General features: G+C 32.7%; 2 protein-coding genes and 1 long non-coding RNA gene across 8 annotated transcripts in view; 1 reads left to right on the top strand and 2 right to left on the bottom strand.

Moving 5' to 3' along the window:
• Nucleotides 1-2,308: 2,308 nt before the first annotated feature.
• si:dkey-258f14.3 overlaps nt 2,309-20,643 on the bottom strand; it is a 47,821-nt gene continuing 29,486 nt past the window's right edge. The window contains exons 10-11 of one of the 4 annotated variants that reach the window (XM_073910121.1): nt 8,296-8,348; nt 7,249-7,502 (exon numbers count right to left, since the gene is read on the bottom strand). In XM_073910121.1, the coding sequence (XP_073766222.1) occupies nt 7,479-7,502; nt 8,296-8,348 (77 nt within the window). In that variant the 3' untranslated portion in view covers nt 7,249-7,478. Of the gene's footprint in view, nt 3,505-4,627; nt 5,316-6,959; nt 7,503-8,295; nt 8,349-20,643 lie in introns of those variants that run through there. The other 3 variants (XM_073910123.1, XM_021478381.3, XM_073910122.1) reach the window with 3 other exon arrangements.
• The window catches only part of LOC567909 (LON peptidase N-terminal domain and RING finger protein 1), a 42,025-nt gene continuing 24,407 nt past the window's right edge, over nt 3,026-20,643 (top strand). For both annotated transcript variants that reach the window (XM_073910125.1, XM_068223106.2), the window contains exons 1-3: nt 3,026-3,749; nt 6,604-6,719; nt 8,591-8,713. In XM_073910125.1, the coding sequence (XP_073766226.1) occupies nt 3,140-3,749; nt 6,604-6,719; nt 8,591-8,713 (849 nt within the window). In that variant the 5' untranslated portion in view covers nt 3,026-3,139. The remainder of the gene's footprint in view (nt 3,750-6,603; nt 6,720-8,590; nt 8,714-20,643) is intronic.
• On the bottom strand, nt 18,027-20,571 carry LOC101882298 (uncharacterized). Of its 2 annotated transcripts, XR_001800092.4 has the most exons (5): nt 20,511-20,571; nt 20,037-20,114; nt 19,908-19,937; nt 19,120-19,176; nt 18,027-18,162 (listed from the first exon to the last, which is right to left on the bottom strand). It is a non-coding gene; the product is annotated as an uncharacterized lncRNA (long non-coding RNA). The 2 variants fall into 2 exon arrangements; XR_662312.5 differs by lacking the exon at nt 19,908-19,937.

Consider the following 20,643-nt stretch of genomic DNA (forward strand, 5'->3'; position numbering starts at 1 on the left):
TGTATGAAATTTTGTAGTGCAAAGAATAAATTACAGTAATTTATTTTATGTACCCATTACAGATAGTTACTGTGATAATAAATGGTAAATTACTGCTCAACCATTATTACCCCATGTACTCTGATGCTTTATTATGATGTGCCGTATAGGATTTAAATCAATCTTTGCTTATCAACACATACATTAAACACGTGTATATACACCTATTAATTACTTGCATATACACCTATACTACTGGATGTTCAAAACAACATGGATGAAACTTGTGTATATACATATAAACTTGACGCATGAATACACCCACATACACACGCACATATATATAAACTCGATCCTCACATAAACACCCACAATAACACACGCACATACATATAAACTTGCTGCATGCAAACACACCTATACACACTCGCATATACATATAAACTCGATTCTCGCATAAATACCCACATTTACATGCACATACATATAAACTCGCAGCATGCAAACACACCTATACATACTCGCATATACATATAAACTCGGTCTATGCATATACACCCTCAACAACACGCGCACATACACAAACTCACTGCATGCAAACACACCTACAACATCTCGCGCAAACACACAAAATAAAATAAAATAAAAAAATTCACAAACATTTATCACGAATCTGGTTATTGCAAAGCTTATAAAATAGAAATAATGTGATTAATAGAGGGATTAAATATGTTAAATTATGAACATATGTTATATAAAATATTAGTATATATATAAATAGACTATTCAAAATAAGAAATATTTTTATTTAAAACCTTTTCATTTAATTAGGTAATTACATACACAAATATAAATGGACAGATAGAACCCTTAAAGGACGTTTGAAAAGCAACCAGAACTATAAATATAAATATATACTCAAACTAAACTCCTCTTTTCTATTGCAAATGTTAATGTAGCCTATAGTCTTCTTGTTTTGTTTTTTACATTTTTATAATTATTATGCTTTTTATATGTTTTTACAATGTGGGTGTCAAAATTGCAAGATTTTGGTATCATTTTGATTGTTAATTATTCAGCATAGACAAAAAAAAAAAAAAAAAAAAAAACGCTGATTAAAAGTCTCTGCTCATCATGTTGGTCAAGTTAACCCCCATGGAAAAGCTATATATATTATCTGGAAACTCCTTTTGTGTTTAATAACTACTACTTATATTTTTACAGCAGCTGGCATCCAGCATTTTGGTGCATTAGCCTGTTTATTGGTGACAGGAAAACCCACTTAAGTGCATTCCTGCCCCCTACTGGACATAAGTGTGTATCATAACCCTTGACGAATAGTGACACCAATAATAAAACAAACATAAAAAACTAATATTAGACAAACATATTTTATTCAAAATGATTACTTAAGCAACTTTATATTTATTAAACCATAATAACATTTCCAATCATTTAATTGCATAATAAACCTTTAATTTTGCAGGAGCATTCCTTTGCATTACCTTTTTATTTATTTATTATTTATAATTAGCATAATCTATTTTCATAATTCAGCAGATGTAATTCCTCTATTAATCACATTATTTCTGTTTCTTAAGGTTTGCAATAACCTGATTCATGACAAATAATAATCTTGTTCATTACACTCAAAGGACTTTTACGTTGAAATGAAACGACTTCCTTTTAAAGTGAAATAACTTCCTTTTACTGTGAAAATTCATGCATACACACATATGAAATCACTTGCATATATGTATATACACAACTAACTGTATATATGTTTGTGAATTTTATTTTTTATGTTTGCACAAGTGTCATTTGGGTGTTTATGCACACATCAAGTTTATATTCTTATGTGAGAGTTTATGGTTGTATATGCATAGATCAAGTTTATATGTGTATGCGAGTGTGTATAGGTGTGTTTGCATGCAGCAAGTTTATATGTATGTGCGTGTGTTAATGTGGGTGTTTATGTGAGGATCGAGTTTATATGTATGTGCGTGTGTATGTGGGTGTATTCATGCGTCAAGTTTATATGTATATACAAAAAGTTTCATCCATGTTGTTTTGAACATCCAGTAGTATAGGTGTATATGCAAGTAATTTATAGGTGTATATACACGTGTTTTATGTATGTGTTGATAAGCAATTGTTTGATTTAAATCCTATACGGCACCTCATATGCTACCACTGATCTATATACACTTTTTGATAAGTGGCTGCTTCATATTTTTGTTGAAGTAATAATATATTATTTAAAAAAACTCCAGCTCTTTTAGTCAACACTGATATAACATTTTTTCAAAAGAAAGAAAAAATACATTCATAATGTTACAAAAGATTTTATTTCAAATAATTCAATCCTGAAATCACAGCAAATCAGCATACTAGACTGATTCTTCAAGGTCATATGACACTGCAAGCATCACACATTGTGCTTAACTTAATAAAGTGGTGATCGCATAAAAATGATTTCCCAACCCTGAATTACGCATATCTATCGGCCACTGATGCTTTGCAATGGGAAAATGTTATCAGACTTATCTCTTGTGCAATATGGAATTACGTATGTGTGTGTTGACCTATATATTACATGACTACCGACATTCCGACAGACTTAACACTGTTGAGTAACAGACCCAGACATTCAACCTATATGCCAGGCCCCTAGACAATTCACACAAACACATTTAGTTAACACAGGAAATCATTGATCTCTTTTCTCAAAACAAATACACATCAGTGAAACACGCAAAACAAATCCTGATGTTATATCACACACGATGTCCGGTCAGTTAAAATGTTTTTTCCACCAAAACGCCCAGCATAAAAGTGAATAACACATGATAGTCTGATGACACGCTGACTTCTCTGGATTTATATGCATGCATTCTTTCAAATCAGCCCTTTTTCTCGCTATAGTCCCGAATTGCTCGTTACAAAACTCCGAGCTTCATGTTTTGTAATGCGCCTCGGCTGCCAATGGACGCGCTCGCTCACGGTCACGTGAGTGTATTTTTACGTAACTCGCGGACAAAACGCCAGTATGTTTAGGAGCGCGAGTCACTACGTTCTTCTACACTGTTAACCGTAAGAATGCTTTGACATTTTTATCATTTATTATATTTTGCCAGTTCAGTGGGCGTCGCTCGCAAACATGTCGTTGCGGAGACTAGACCAAGACTACGCTTTGGAGGAGAGAGGACGGTTTTTTATACCATCCGAAACTGAAGGCGACTGGGACGTGGACGAGCATGTCGATCACCGTCAACTTGTTTTGCTCAAAGCTGAAGCTTTAGCGTCGGAAAACCGTCTCAAAGAGGCTGTCGATATGTTCGCCATGGCTCTCAGATACGGTCCTGTCAGGCCGGAGCAGCTGAGCAGTTTGGTCGGATGCGTCCTGCGCAACTTCAAGAAGAAATCAGAGGAGTCGCCAGCGAGAAGTGAGCCGAACTGGACACAGGACTGTGAATTAGACTGCCCTGGTTGCCACTGTTTCATAGCCGAGCCCGTGACGGTGACCTGTGGACACACGTATTGTAGGAGATGTTTACAGCATAGCACTTTTTCTCAATGCAAAGTGTGCAACGAGGACATTAGGAGGAGGCCAGGTGAACCCCGGCTGAATGTGATATTGTGTGGACTTTTAGACAAGTGGTTTCCAGAAGACGTCAAAAGAACTAAATATTTAGGGGAAGCTGAAAGCCTGTTGAAGAGTAAACAGTACGACAAGGCGATTGCACTAACGAGTCGGTTATTAGACTATGGTAAGTTCGCATCCTCCTGTTTTATTGTTGTTGTTATTATTATTGTAAAATATATGCACTGTCGGAAGGGTAATTGGGTCAAGTTTTTATATTATTAATAGGAGGTTTAAGGAGTTCCACTGACCAACATTTGGATGGCCAGCTGTAACTTACATATTAGCCCCGCCCCCCGCGGTCATGTAACAGGAGAGTGGCTGCATTACAAAACGTGTTCGCATGGCGCATGCGCACTCGCCGCGCGTTGTGTAAGGCAGGTCGTGACACAGAGAGTGTTTTGTAATCTGAATCAAAGTGAGTTTTATAATAACAAGTAGAACAGTGCGTTATAGCCATAATGTTCTATTGTTTATTCACGAGACCGATGCGTGAGGGCTGTCATGTCCTGTTGGTTGAATAGTAACCTAAATCCTAAAACGCTTTTGGTAAACAACAGCTGAAAAAGGTTGCAATGTCAAAACAGGCATGAATTGTTACTTTGTATTTAACGTTTTTTATCAGTTTTTACCTTTTATGAGTGTATTTTTGGGTGTTTATGCTAACAACTAAGTTTATCAAAAGGCGTAATAGAAGTGCAAGTTGTATACCAAAATTCAAAAGCAGCTGGACTGAAAAGACTGCAGACTATATATATATATATATATATATATATATATATATATATATATATATATATATATATATATATATATATATATATATGTGTGTGTGTGTGTATATATATATATATATATATATATATATATATATATATATATATATATATATATATATATATATATATTTACACACACACACACACACACACGTATGTGTGCGTGCGTGTGTCTGTGTGTGTATATATGTGTGTGTGTGTAATATATATAATTTATATTCATTTTCATTCATTTATTTTGTCCTATTTAGATCCTGAATACCCATATATAACCATGACACATTAAGTTCAGTATGTTATGTTATGGAGAACCTTGAATTTCTATTCCAAATGTCTGGATGTCGACAAATTCCTCTATTCGGGTTATAAACAGTATTACATTACATCAGCTGGTGATTCCTGATTTAAAAGAGATAATCTTTGTCCTTTTTATATGAGTTTATATAACTTTTCTCACATCAAAATATTCTTATTATTATTATTTAAATGCATTGTTGATTCATAAAAATCAAGTGGCAGGCAAGAAAACATTGAGTTGCATAACATATATATAAGGTCATCTTGTGTAGTTAAAATTGGAAGGACTTTTTTATTTAGTAATCACACTGTGTTCTGGGCACATGTTTTGATAAAAGTGTGTGTTCCAGATAAGTAACATCATTGAGCAAATCAGAGGTACAGTATAATCATGGTGCGGCAGTCTCATCTTCACTGCTGTGTCCTCATTTACCCTGCTGGAGGAAAAAAACAAGGCAGCCCTGCAGTGTCACTCAGTTCATGTTCCCTTGTGGCATGTCGGTTCACAAATGTCTCTCGTTGATCTTCTCATCTTACACATCATAAAATCTCGGGGATCACGAGTATGAAAATTAATGACACAGCGCCTGTCAGACTGTAGAGGCAAGATAGTGCAGCTGGATAGGGTAAAAAAAGGCAACAGCTAAGAGTTATTACTATTTTTTTTATTTTCGATTACATTAAGATTTTCAAACTCATTTTGCATTGCAGCTGTATAAAAAGTTACATTTTAATCAAATAAGGCATTGTTTTGTTAAATATGTGCTTATTTTCATACTTTTCTATCACAAGCATCTGAGCATTGATTGAAGTCAGACTGAAAATTCCTTTTATTATTATTTTTTTGACATATTAGAGAAAAAAGTTTTTAAAGAAGGGATTTGAGGAGTCTTTTATACATTTATACACTCACCCATCCTGTCTGTCTGTCTGGCTATCTCACCATCTCTCAATAGTTACATTACATATGCAATGTTGAGAGTTTATATGTTGGGATTGTATTTGAGCATAATGATAATTGGCCATAAGTTCGCAAAACACGAGGTTTGTGGAGTTTAACCATAATAAAAGTTTATTATTTGCGTGTGTTTTTAACACCTGTGACTTTGCATCCCCATTTCTAAATTTAGTAAAGATTTATTTTATTTAACTATGTACAATGTTAAATCTAAAATAAAATTAAATCTGGACTTTACTAAAACTATGTTAAGCTGCTTTGACACTATATTGTGAAAAGCGCTATACAAATAAACATGAATTGAATTGAATACAGTGTAGATTATACGGTGTGTTTTTTACATATGATTCATTTTCTGTACCTAAATATTGTTTAACTCCTCAGAAAAAATATTCATAAAGCACATTCAATATAATTGTTTTTCTTTGCTTGTTCGTATTTATCAATGCAATTTTATTCTTTATTGTATTTTATGTGTGATTCACACCTTGATTAATTCCAAATCAGTCTAAATTAGTGAATTCTTTCCAAATGGAGCTATTTCAGCTGCCTGGTGAAATTATACTTATATCGCAATATATATATTGCAGAAAAGCTAAATAGCGCAATTTTATATTTATCCAATATTGTGCAGTCCAATTCCTATGTAAAAAAAAAAAAAAAAAAAAACCTTCATGAGGAATTTTTGCAAAAAAATACCTTTTAAATATGTATTGTAACTGAAATCTGTTGACAAACACTTTTAAAGAGTTTATTTCGCTTGTTTTGTTTACATTTAAAACACCAAAATAGCCTAAAAAAATTGCAAAAAGCTCCAAATCTCTTTATTGACTGGTGCATGAAAAGCAGCATTTCTGCCTGCGGTATCTTGTTTTAAATTAAAAGTAGTTAAAGCTGGAGTTTTTACATGGTTTCTCAGTTTCTTTTTATCTCTCTGTTTCTCCCAGGCTCCAGTAATATGTGGGTGCAGATCTGCCATGCTGAGGCTCACAGAGGACTGAAGCATCACCGTCAGGCTTTGGAAATCTGGGAGTCATGCCTGACAGTTTCCCCATTCCCAGAGGTATGTCTGAATTTTCCCAACACAAGCCACCACAGATGGCTTATTCACGCAACATCAGTGTGCTTTTGTTAATGTTACACTAGCTGGATTGTTGCTTTAAAAACAGGTGGAATAGTCAAGTTTGAGTGTCAGTGTTTAATCATAATGTGACAGGATAAAAGGTAAATCTTAATGTGTGAGCCTCATGTGTTTTAAGTGGAAACATAAATTTAATTTAATTTTCATTTGTTTTTTTTTTAAGAAAAAAAAAAGGTTTGCACTCATTAGGTCACCACCAAAAAGGGTTTATTTCATTTATTTATGAAAGATCCACTAAAAATGCATGTGCAAAATGCTTTTGTGTGTGTTTTTTAAAGTGAATAAAATTTAATCTCTTTTTTTTTTTCGCTTTTTAATAATCATTTAGATCTACACACCAAAACATTTTTTAGTTTTTGTTTTTTTTGGACTAGTGTGTTGCTTTGTTACCATTTTAACCTCTGATTTTATTTTATTGAAACATAATTAAAAATGCAAACATTATGTTCTTGTATAAGTTTATTTAATTTTTTTTACACAGATGTAACTTTTTACTTTAAATTGTAAATCCAAAAACTTAATAAATAAATAAATATTTAAAGTAGTACATTACCTCTTCCATACCATGGCATTGAAAAAAAAACTAACAACATAAAAATAAAATAAACATCTTTCCAGACTTTCTGAGTTAACAGTGAGAAAACAGAGTTTACCATATTTGTTCAGTCCATATGCTATCATTTAACATGAGAGGCTTGGCAAGATCTAAAAGAAGGAATATACAAAAGAGGTGCATCTTAATACAAAAAGGTCATTTCCTCTTGATACACAAAAGCTTCCAGATATATCAAAGTTAACAGTGAGGGAATACATTATGTTATATTCTTTAATCAATATGTTATCATTTGACATGAAGGGCTTGGTAACATTCAAAGAGTACAAAAAACAAATAATAGAAATAAAAATAGAAAACATAAATAAATAAATACATTTATTCTAAAGACCAGGAAATTCTTCAAAGTGTTTAAAGGGGGATCATTTGTTTAGGAACTTTTTTTAGTATATTTAAGACCCAGCTTTGCATTCGAGGCTTTATTTATATGTTTATGTTCAACATTTTTATTTAATTTGTTTTATTTTAACAATCATTTGCTTTTGATGTTTATGTTTTGACAAAAATAAGTGTCAGTTGCAATTTATACTGCTACAATGTTTTTATAACATCTATACCCCTATGCAGGAAAATAATGGCATTAAGTGCCAAGTAAGGCTAGTAATATTTGAAAAACTTGACATTGCGATATTTTATTTTGCTGCGATTTATATTGCGATAGGAATATAAATTCACCATATAGCTCTGTTTGGAAAGAATTCATTCATTTAGATTCATTTCATTTTTTATTAGTCTCTTTATTAATCTGGGTTCGCCACAGCTGAATAAACCACTAACTTATCCAGCATATGTTTTACGCAGCGAATGCCTTTCCAGCTGCAACCCATGACTGGGAAACATCCATCTGATTATTTATTTTAAATGGGAATTTCAGCACCACCTCACCTGAGCACTGTTTGTTAAATTAGCTCTCGTTTCTTCTGTTGTTGTGGAAAACCCTGTTATGGAAATGTAGTTTAACACATGAGTAAGGCATACAGGATGTTTCTAAATAAGCTCAGCAGATACAGACAGGTTGAGGGATGTGGGTCATTCAAGTGTGTATTAATGCTGTTGCGTCTCACAGCGTCTCCCTCTGTTATTAGCCTTCAGACCATTGACTAGACTCTCAGTCAGATTAACCCAAAAACATCTGCGTGACTGGACGCTAAGCTCTCTCCGCTCTGCCTCTCTCCTGCAGGGTTATTTCCAGAAAGCAAAAATTCTCCAAGAAATGGGTCATGTAGATGAATCCCTGCAAGTCTTCCTTCAGTGTTTGGCATTGGACGAAAACTTCCACCAGGCCAAACGAGAGGTGGAACTGGTGAGATGGAATTCTTTGTTTATATGTAAATAGAGGGATGTTAAAGTCTGGGCTTTGGTATTGCAGCCTGTATTTTTGTGTGTCAGAACTAAAGTGAAATATGATAATTATTATTCTTATTATTGTTATTATTATTATTATTAGTAGTAGTAGTAGTAGTAGTAGTAGTAGTATTATATTAAAATTGTGTTATTATATACATTTTTATTTTATAAATTAAAATAGGTCACCATTTTAAAAAGGAACAAAACAAGCACCACATTAATAAAGAATAGTAATTTTTTTTTTAAATAAGGGAACCATTACGTAAATTAAATAAGCAATTTCCACTTGAATTATTATACTCATTTAATTTTAAGTTATTTGTATTACATTTTAAAAAATAAATAAGCATTCCCCACATGAATTAATATACTTAATATTTAATTTAATCAATTTTATTTCATTAAAAAATAAATACATAAGCAATCTCCTCCTGCATTAATATACAATAATTACACTGTAATAAAAATAATTAAATTTAATTTAAATCAAATAGTATTTATAAAAAATAAGCAAACTCTACATGAATTAATGTAATTATTATTATTATTTAATGTAATTTTAAATGTTTTTATTACATTTAAAAAATAGACAAGCACTACAAGAATTAATAGTATTATATTATATTATATTATATTATATTATATTATATTATATTATATTATATTATATTATATTATATTATATTTATTTTTCACCATCAAAAATAATTGCATGAATGAATAAATAAGCAAACGCCACATTAATAAATATACTAATTTTCATTTTATTTATTTATTTAAAATAATTTAAAAATAATATTAAAATAATAATTCATTAAATGCATATACAATTAAATTAAATAAACAAACTACACATGAATTAATAGTATTGAATATTATATTATATTTTTATTTAAATTATTTTAAATGAGTGTACCATTACAAATAAATAAGCAAACCCCACTTGAATTAATATACTTTCTATTTCATTTATTTATTTTTATTAAATTTATTGTAAATGATTTTAAATTTTCAATGAGTATTAAATAAATAAATAATTAAATTAATATAAAATGTAAACAAATACGCAAACTACACATGAATTAATAATACTGAATATTATATTATATTATATTATATTATATTATATTATATTATATTATATTATATTATATTATATTATATTAAGTATATTAAATTAAACTCGGTCATCAATTTTAAGTGCATCCCATTTATCCCAATTCTAATAATTTAATTATGTTATTTAGTAGGGATGTAACGGTATCAGAATTTCACGGTACGGTAATACCTCGGTATGAATGTCACGGTACGGTATTTATTGAATCATTTACAGGAAAAAACAAAACTTATGAAAATACTCCAAAAAAGTGCCAAAAGTGTCAATGACATACAAATTAGCCATCTATCTGTAAGCTTTGAAACAGGAACTTCAATTTTAATAACAAAAAAATATTAAACCATGTAAAAAAATTAAGTTTCAATTTAGTATTGTTGAAAACTCATCACATTCAACATTTAATCACTCACTCACTTAGGTAGAGATGGGTTTAAAGGAAAATTATCATATAACTATAATCTGGTAAAAGCTGGTATCTCTGAGTATTTACAATGTCCCCTGCAACAGAAAAAACCCCTCTCATTTGGGACTGAGGATTCTGGGACAAGAGAGATATGACTTGGCCCATGTTGACAGCAGTGGGGTAACGTTGTGCATTGTCTTTCCCCCACTTGAGAGGACAAACCATGAGTGAGATAGAGATCTCTTTGCGGTACAAGTCAATGTCTGCATCAATCTGAACAGTGTGCTGTGTTTCTGCAGTCCCCATGACTGCTATTAGTCGTATTCCCCAACTTGCAGGCACGTGCACACATAGGGCTCAACCTGTGCAGTGCACATGCCCTTTTTAGTCTTGGATAGAAAATGCCCTTCCAAAACGATCAAAAGTGCCCCCGCGACGCGACACAACCTCCGTCCAGTCCAGCCCTTCAGTAGGCGCGCGATAACACCTCTCTTGAGTATGCGCGCTCAACCCCCCCTCGGCTATGGCAAGCCGAAGGTATCGTAAATACACTATTAATCAATCGCGTTTACTATTAAAACGCCGCATTAAACGGCGCTAATACCATTTCAAACGCCGCTAAAAACGCCGTTCTGATTGCAAACGCCGCAAATAACGCGCGTAAACCTGTAAAAAACGCCGTTTTTAACGCCGTTTTAGTGTTAGTGAAAAGCGCGGTTTATGACGCGATCCGCTTGCCACAAAACGCCGTTTAAAACGCCGTTTTAACCCCACTGAAACGCGCGTTATAAACGGCGCTTTCCTGAAGTATAATGAGCCACGCCCGCTGATTTCCACAGCCAGTAAGCTTGAGCTGCTCTCACCCAATCAACAATGAACAGAACCAGACAAGACTAATTCACCACTGATCGTAGCGGAAGAAGGGACTCTGAACTGATAGCAAATGCTTATTTACAAAGTACCTTTTACAATAGATCGATTCCACGTCTTTGTGCTTGTAAATGTTCATTTTAGATAGATGGCATCAGAAGAAATGTATTTTTGTAAGTGCCTTGGCAAAAGTGAGCGGGCATGTTATTGTAACCCTTATTTCTGGCTGTTTACAGACCATTCTCTCCAACGTGGGCATCGTAAATAAACGCTGGTTACCAGGGTGATAATTCGTTTCTTTTCTTTAATCTGGAGCATCGACATAACATTCACAAACAACATTACAACAGCATTGCATCTGCCGAATTCCTCCACTTCCTTTTTTCCCTCTCTCTCCTGCTTTCCGGTGCGCCTCCCTCAAAGGAGCCAGAGCACATCAATAACTTTCTCAACTAACACATATTAAACCTTGTATCAGACATATTGAACGTAAATAGAAAATCTTTTAAGTATATTCAATAACATTTTTACAGTTAAGTATTAATTAGCAAAATATAAATTAAAATAATGAATAAAATATAAAGTTACATTGACATAGCAGGTCTGCAAACGCAAACTAACCGACTCAATAGGGCTGCATGGGCAACATCAGTTGAGGGCTAATGCAGATTTTAGCTCCAGCCCATCAAGCACCTGCCAGCTTTAGTGGTCTTGAATACGTTGGTTAGCTTGTTTGGGTGCGTTTGATGTGCGTTATAGCAAAACTCCACAATGCCATCCCTGACAGGCCCTGCCAGGTGCATTTTAAAAGGGCAGACCTTATGACTGATTTTGGACCCTCTTGTTCCTTTCATTTAGGCTATTTATTCACTAATTTGTTATTACTTTGCATTGCTGCCCAAGTTACTGACTTAAGGCAATATACTTTTATAGTAATAATAATGCGCACAGTTTCATTATTACATCAATGAATTAGTGCAACGATACCGTTTATATAAATGCGACTGATCTTTCAGTGCCAAACAAGGGCTTTACATTATTTTCATTCATTCATTTTCTTGTCGGCTTAGTCCCTTTATTAATCCGAGGTCGCCACAGCGGAATGAACCGCCAACTTATCCAGCAAGTTTTTACGCAGCGGATGCCCTCCAGCCGCAACCCATCTCTGGGAAACTTCACATTATTTTATTCTCCTTATTTATTTCCGTTTTATTTCAAATAATAAATTTTTACAGTTTTAGGTAAAGACGTCAAACTATGCTTGCAAGCTAACCCACGGTTAGACTATTCTATACCGATAAATAAATATAGTGAAATCAGCAAAATCATCACGCTTCACGTACACTGAAAAAAGTGTTCTTGTAGCCGTACCCAACCAATATAAATGAGAAAAAGTTAAATGTTACAATCTAATGTCATTAAAAAAAATAAAAAATAGTAGCTATTTGTGTTAATTAGTTAAATTTAAAAGCATTAGTGTAGACAGAAAAATACATTTAAAAGATAGCTACCTAAATTCACAGTTATTACCGAGAGAATTGGTTAAATTTTGGCATGGATAACACACAACTCTAGACTATATACCTTTTTTTTCATAATTTTAAAGGTAAAAATAAAGATTTATGTTAGGTTATGATAAGTGTGCAGTTGTCCGCTTTGCAAATGTAAAAACACCATCATAAACCATAGGCAGTTTGCATGTTCTCCCTGCGATCGCGTGGGTTTCCTCTGTGTGCTCCGGTGTCCCCCACAGTCCACATGCGTACATGTGAATTGAGTAGGCTAAATTGTCCGTAGTGTAAGAATGTGTGAGAATGAGTGTTTGTGGATGGTTGCGGCTGGAAGGGCATCCGCTGCGTAAAAACGTGCTGGATAAGTTGGCGGTTCATTCCGCTGTGGCGACCACGGGTTAATAAAGGGACTAAGCCGACAAGAATATGAATGAATGAATGAACGAATGTATGAACGTTCTTTCTGTGTGGGATGTCTTGTGGGGGAAAACGGGGCATCCGGAAACCCACGCCAACACGAAAAAAAAACATGCATCTCCACACAGAAATGCCAACTGACCCAATTCTGATCTGTCGACCAGCGACCATCTAGCTGTCCGAATTGTGCTGCGCCACCGTGACGCCTATTTATTTATTTATTTATTTGCAAAATTACCAGTGGCCAAATTTTATTTAATAATTTAAAATTAAGATTAACGACGCTCCAGTCAAACGTTTAAATTTAAATAGCAGTTTTGTATCCAATGCATTAATTAAAGATTACAAAACAATTCTAAATGTTTTATTTAAAAAGCTACAATAACCACTTGTTTTAGAAATTTGCCTTTTTGTCCTACATCACAGAGCATCAAAATGGAACACAAAAAAACAGCAAAAATGCAACGATCCTGAAGAGCATAAAACAGCAAGCAAACCTTTTTTAAAAGACACAGGTGTTTAGTGCAAACTGCGTGAGCTCACCCTCAAGAGTGAAGGCGGGGCTCCTTACTGCATAATCAGATTGTTGTCTTAGTCTGCTACAATGACTGTAATTTTTTATTTAAAATATTTTATTTTAAAATAACTGACTGCTAAAATATTTTAAATAAACGACAATACAACGAAATCATGTTTAAAAAAACATTTTAGGGTCAATAATAGCCTCCTTGAGCTTTTTTTTATTGTAACAAATCACTATAAAATGACTTGCCTAATTAATCCTACCATAACTTTACCCTATAATTAACCTATAGTTAAGTTTTTAAAGAGCACTTTAAGCTGATATATTAAAAATATCTAGTATTAAAATAGGTATTAAAACTATTATGTTAGAAATGTGATATAAAGAGAGTGTCAATATATACTGACACTCTTTTTTACTGACCAGAGTTCTAACAAATGGCCATATCAGGCATTCATGGCCTATTAAAACATCATAATTATATTCAAAGTTTCTATTGCATATTGCAATTAGGAATATATATCAACATATTTTATGATGTTATTACCTAAAATTGTGATATTTTTGTTAATACAGTCTATGTGTATGAGTTAGCATCTACTGAACCACCTGCTATAAGCTGCACCTCACTTTCACTTCGCAAACGGGAGAGCACGATTTTTTCGCAGAACTTGCTGTTTTAAAAGACAGAAACAGTTTAAACAGCCTAAACGCAGATGTTAGGCATTATTTAATATATTATTACAACATTTAATTATTTTTAGATTTTAGATGACATTGATGTTTGTAATTATTTTGAACGCATGGAATAACACTATTTTTGTTCGCTAAATCCAGCACCGCCCGCTCCTTTCCCAATCATGTCAAGATACAGATGCTTACTGTCAAAGACAATATTTTTTTTCGTTATGGCATAATTCGTTTCCTTTTTAACTTTAATATTTCGTTGAAATCTAAATGTAATAAAACACATCAGCACCAAGGAAAAATCAGACGCTCAAAACATAATCTTTAAAATTGCAAATATATATCAAAGATTGTGAGACAATACATTTGGTGAAGCATTAATTAAATCCTCACTTTCCACTGACTGAAAATCATCCACCCGCACAGCTGAGTGGACAGGCTCAAACAAAAAAATATATTTTTCTTAGAAAAAAAAATAAAAAATTTAAAACAAATTTCGTGTAGTTTTTCTCCTTGTTTCAATAATTTTTATGGTCAGTTATCTTCTAGATAAAATATAAGAACGAATAACATTTGAGATGCTTCAAATCCGCTATATGCTTCAACAATGCTGAATCACTAATTCGGTTGTCAAAATAAATAAAAAAAAAAAAAAATTAATAAAAAATTGATCATTCTAGCTTAAATAACAATAATATTATATTAATGTTATAACATTAAAGTGAAATATTCAGTTTCAGAGAAGCCTATATTAAACTGTTTTCCATGTTGTACCGGTCAATTACAATTTAATTAATTTAATCAAATAATTTATGAGCAGACAGGCGTTTACAAGTTCGTATAGGCCTATTCGCAACAGCACTGAACATGCCCACATTACCAAACTCTGTTGAAAGGTGAAAAAAACTCAAACCCCTTGTGAGAATGGAGATGTCTGCTTATTTAGCCAGTCTGTAAAATAAAATAGTTTAAAACACCTTGAATGGTAGCGGTTCCATGCGAGATTAATGTGCAGCAGCTGGATCTAATCTGTCTGAGGAAACGAAACAATTTCCATGGCTCATGTGCTAATGAGACGGTCTCCACTCCTTGCAGGGGATCATATTTGTCTTATTTAGACTCAAATGTCTAAATTAAGTTTATCTGCATTTACTTATTTTGAACCTTGTTTTAAGCAATAGTAATCTGAATGGTAATTTGCGGAAAAACGCTTTAAAACAAAAACGCACACCTTTATTTGTTGTCATTCATTCTTGCTTTGAATATATCACACACTGTTAATCAGTTATCAGTTTAAAATATGTAATAAATAAATGAAAAAATTAATTAATTAATTAAAACAAGCATTAATTTGCTCCCTCATGTTAGGTACAGTGCGTACTGCAGGCCCCACTGCACATATACAGACCCATGTCACAGACACATTTCTTACTAAATAACCTAGACTATACTATAAATTAAGACCATTGCTTCTTCAGAAAGAATTTGGAGAGATCTGGTACCCGCGGCAGAGGCGCACTCAACTCACACGGGAGAAAACTGTACTAGTTAACATGAAGACTAGCTCGTTACATGATTTGGTAAACTAATTCTTTGAATACAACTCTCTTGAGCTCTAAAAGGAAAAAATGCAGAAGAAATTTGCCGTTAAATTAATATTAGCAGAGACGCAACTGCCAGTCATTTGTACATGAGTTTTTTTCATAGGAGTAGCCTAATAAAAATGTTTAGTGGGACACAGCACATTATCACAGTAGTCTACACTAATTAATATATTAATTTATTATATTTATTATTATTAACATTATTAAAATTAAACTTAAATTGACATAACGCAGAACCCTTTTAAATGCTTGCTTTCATTTTGACATAGCTAAAAAGAAACTAAAAGAAACATCCCATTATGCAGCAACAGTCAAGTTAGGGCACTTAAAAATGCCTTTTGCGTTTAAATGAAACATACGAAAATATATTTTAGGCCTATTTTAACAGCTAAAATACAGTTATCATATCGATATTGTTTTGATAGCTCATGGCCCTAAATAAAGAAAATGTAACCTGAAAACAATCTATTATAATAAACTTAATAAATAAATAAAATCATAAATAAAACAATGGTTTATGATGGCGTTTTTACAAATGCCAACAGGACAATATCAAGAAATCACACTATTATAGCCTAACATAAACCTTTATTTTTACCTTTAAAATTATGAAAAAAGTTATATACTCAGGTGAGTTACCTGCGTGTTATCCATGCCAAAATGTAACCAGTTCTCACGGTAAAAACTGAATTTAGTTATCTTTTTTAGGTATTTTTCTGGCTACACTAATGCCTTAAATGTAACTAAGTAACACAAATAGCTACTGTTTTTTATTTTTTATTTTTAAATGACATTAGATTGTAAATTTTAACTTTTCCTCATTTATATTGGTTGGGTAAGGCTACGTGAAGCGTGATGACTTCCCAGCTAACATAAGACCAGCGGACCACTGGCGGCCCGCCGGCGGCAAAGTCGGCGGTCCACCGGCAATTCGCTCATCGTTATTCCAGCGGCCCACCAGCGGCTGCCGCCGCTTTTCCGACGGTGGTCCGCCATCGGATAGCTGGTTTTAAAAAAAGTGTTAGCTGGCGGCCCACGGTCGGTCCACAGGTCATTTTTAAATATTATTTTAGCCTGTACAATTGCATTTAATATTAATTTGTCCAAAAATAAATCAAGTACAAAATACTTAAATCATTATAAAATTTATTCATAATACTACATAACGAGTATACGTTAAACACTTAGATCATAGTGAATTGTTTCAAAAACACATACGTTAACAAATATAACAAAATAAATATAAAATGCATATAAACTACATAAAATTACGCTTTACAGTAGTTTCATTAGTTAATGTTAAAGGGTTAAATATGAACTATCACCAATACTTGTACAGCATAATTAATGTACAGCATTTACTAATGCGGTAATAAAATCCAAAGTCATGCTTGTTAACTTTAGTTTATAAATTGTGAATTAACATGGAAAAACAATGAACAACTTTTTTTTACCATTTACCAACATTAGCAAAGATGAATAAATATTGTAATAAATGTATTGGTTACGTTAGTAAATACATTTACATTAACTAATACATACAACCTTATTGTATATGTTACCCATACAACAATAAGTTTGTCATATAATAAAAAGACAAACTTTGAGACTTATCATTATATATAAAAATAAAAAAACATTATAACATTATAAAAATTATTGTATTATTTATAATTTAACATTATTATAATTATTTATTATAATATATTATAACATTAATATAACATTTAACGTTAATATAACAAAGTAATTACATTGTGAATAAATATTAACATATTACAATAAATGTAAACATACATTATTATTACAAAATCAAACTGTAAAATATCTGGAAGTTATTAACAACTACACTGGGGCAGCACAGTGGCTCAGCCTGTCACCTCACAGCAAAAAGGTTGGTGGTTCAAGTCCAGGCTGGGTCAGTTGGCATTACTGTGTGGAGTTTGCATGTTCTCCCTGTTTTGGTGTGGGTCTCCACCTCAGTCCAAACACATGCGCTATACTTTAGGTGAATTTGAACATTGTGTAGAAGTGTCTGTGAATGCAAGAGTGTATGGGTGTTTCACAGTGCTGGGTTGCAGCTGGGAGGCCATTTGCTGTGTAAAACATATGCCAAAGTAATATCCAGATTCTTCCGCTGTGGCAACCCCTGATATTAAGCTGAAGGAAAATGCAATTTCTTTTGTCTGCCCCCTCATGATTAGCAGATCCTAATAAAAATGTCTTGGAGGCTCCCTTCCACTGTCTCTCTTGTAGCAGGCTTCTTTCTTATCCTGAAATAACAGAATCGTCAGTCATCATTTTTGTCCATCATCAGTAACTAGGTCACTATGAACATTAATGTTTGTATTTTTTATTGTCTTTTATTGGACATCAAGACTGAATTGATTTGATTGATTAAATTATTTACAGTTAAGTAACACTAAAATATGTTTACAGTTTAATATAATAATTTTCAATGTCAATGTCAATAACATTAATATATATTACTAACAGATCTGCTCAAAACACCACAGTCCTTAGCAAATATTTAATGGTGCATGCTGTTAATGTGCAAATTAAGCTTACATGAGTTTTTAAAATAACATGTAAAGTGAAACCTCTGATAAGATTGTAAAGCAATTTGGGTCCACATTACTTTATAGTGCTACATAAATGCTTATAGTATACATTTATTCGCAGCTAAGAATGTCTAAATCATCTTACAGATATGAATGGCAATGATCTGTTTGCAAACATTTAAAATAAGAAATGAAAAACGTCAAAGTGTCAGTCTACTGTAATATCATTTACTTCTTCTGATGGATATTTACTTATTGATGGATATTTGCAGAACAACTGTAAAGAGTCAGTAAAAAAATATTGACAAATCAACATGTCAAAATCGAAACAGTGGCACAGGATTGCAGCCAGGTTTGTAACTTATTCCGTTGTGCTCTGCACTATTTGTATTGTATTGGTATTTTAGAGCTTTTGTGTTTGCAGTGCAATTTAACCCCAGTTAAATTCAGAAGTGATCTGGTTGAGGAGAGTTAATGCATGGAATTTTTAACATGAACATCTAGTGCATAAAGGGAACATATCTCAAAGCATTATGAATATTTCAAAATAAATACATTTTGATTTGAAATCTAAATCAATTTCCAGATCTTTGTTTTAAAGAACTGCCACTCTGACACACACTGTCATTTGCTCATTACTGTCTGGCAGTCAGTCAAAACTTTACTTACATATAAATATGTTCAGCAGCTGATTGGCTCTAGAACCATCGGGCCCCTTTTAAGATGCTGTTGAAAACAAAAGAAAAAGGGAGAAAAGACATGACATAAATGAATATGAGTTGTGCATCATGCATGTACCAAAAAAATTATATTTATTTTTGGGCTTAAGAATGAGTTTAAGTGTAAGGGACCTAAAAATATATATATTTTAAATGTGAATCCTAAGATGTAATTTATGGCTGTAATGTAAAGCTGAATTTTCAGCAACATTATTTAAATCTTATGTCACTTTATCCTTCAGAAATCATTCTAAGATATTCATTTAGCATTCAAGACTGAACTAATATGTTGATTATCAAATGGTGCTGATTTGCTGTTTAAGAAACATTTCTGATTATTATGAATGTTAAAAACAGATGTGATGGCAAACACTTTTGTGTAAGCTATTTTCTTTTTTTTCCCCAGGATTTATTGTTTATTGTTAAATAGACCCTAGACCTTAAACGGTCATGTATACCACTGCAGTCAGTGAGATTTTTGAAGAAATGCATACTTATATTAAACAAGGATGCATAAAACTGATCAGAAAAAAAGTTAAGATTTTGGATTCAAATACTGTTCAATTTAAACTTTCTATCCATTAATGAATTCTGAAATAACAAAACATAATAAAAATAAGAAATATTGCTTGATCAGCAGCAAATTATAAATACAATATTACATTTTGGACTGGAGCACTGGTGCTGTAAATTCAGCTTTGAGAAAAGCAAAGTAAAAATTTGTTTAAAATCACTTACTTATGTTTGCATGTCAAAACCTTAAAATAACTGCAATCAAGACATGTCACGTTATCAGATGCATGATAATATAGGGATTTATTATGAAAAATGCACATGAATCTATTTAACAGTTAATTATAGTCTTACCTGTGTTTCCTCCATCTATGTGATCAGCTCCCTTCATCTTGGCTCTTCTATTTTGTTGTAGGGGCAATTTTGTCACTCCTGAAACCACAGAGCACTTTTTGAAATCAATATTAGTTTACATTACTGTGAAATATCAAAGTAAGTTAACACATATGTACTAACTTTAACGTTTTAATTTGCTCTCCTTGACGGTACAGTGCATATTTTAGGCTAAATAAAGTACACTACCTCCAATAAAACATTGACAAACCTCTCATGTACACATAAAGATGTAATTAAAAGCCAAAACTTGTATAAACAAGAGCTAGTAGCCTAATGCTAACGTTTCCTCTGCTAAGATGCTAACGGACTTTTTCCAAAGACACAACCGTCTCTATAAAATACATATTCAACAGAAATATGTCAATTGTCAGTAAGAAAGGTGTCAGAAACAGTTGTATGTAACATTTGCATGATTTTAGCGACTAAACGTACCTGAAATTAGTGAAAACTGCCGCATGAGAGAAGTGCTGTTGACGGTCAGGGGTCGTGTCGTATCGTGTCGTTCTCCATTTCCATGACAACGCTCTCTGCTGCAGTGCTTGAATGAGGCTCGGTAATGCACACT

This window comes from Danio rerio, chromosome 8 (assembly GCF_049306965.1).
Source record: "Danio rerio strain Tuebingen ecotype United States chromosome 8, GRCz12tu, whole genome shotgun sequence".
NCBI classification, from domain to species: domain Eukaryota; kingdom Metazoa; phylum Chordata; class Actinopteri; order Cypriniformes; family Danionidae; genus Danio; species Danio rerio.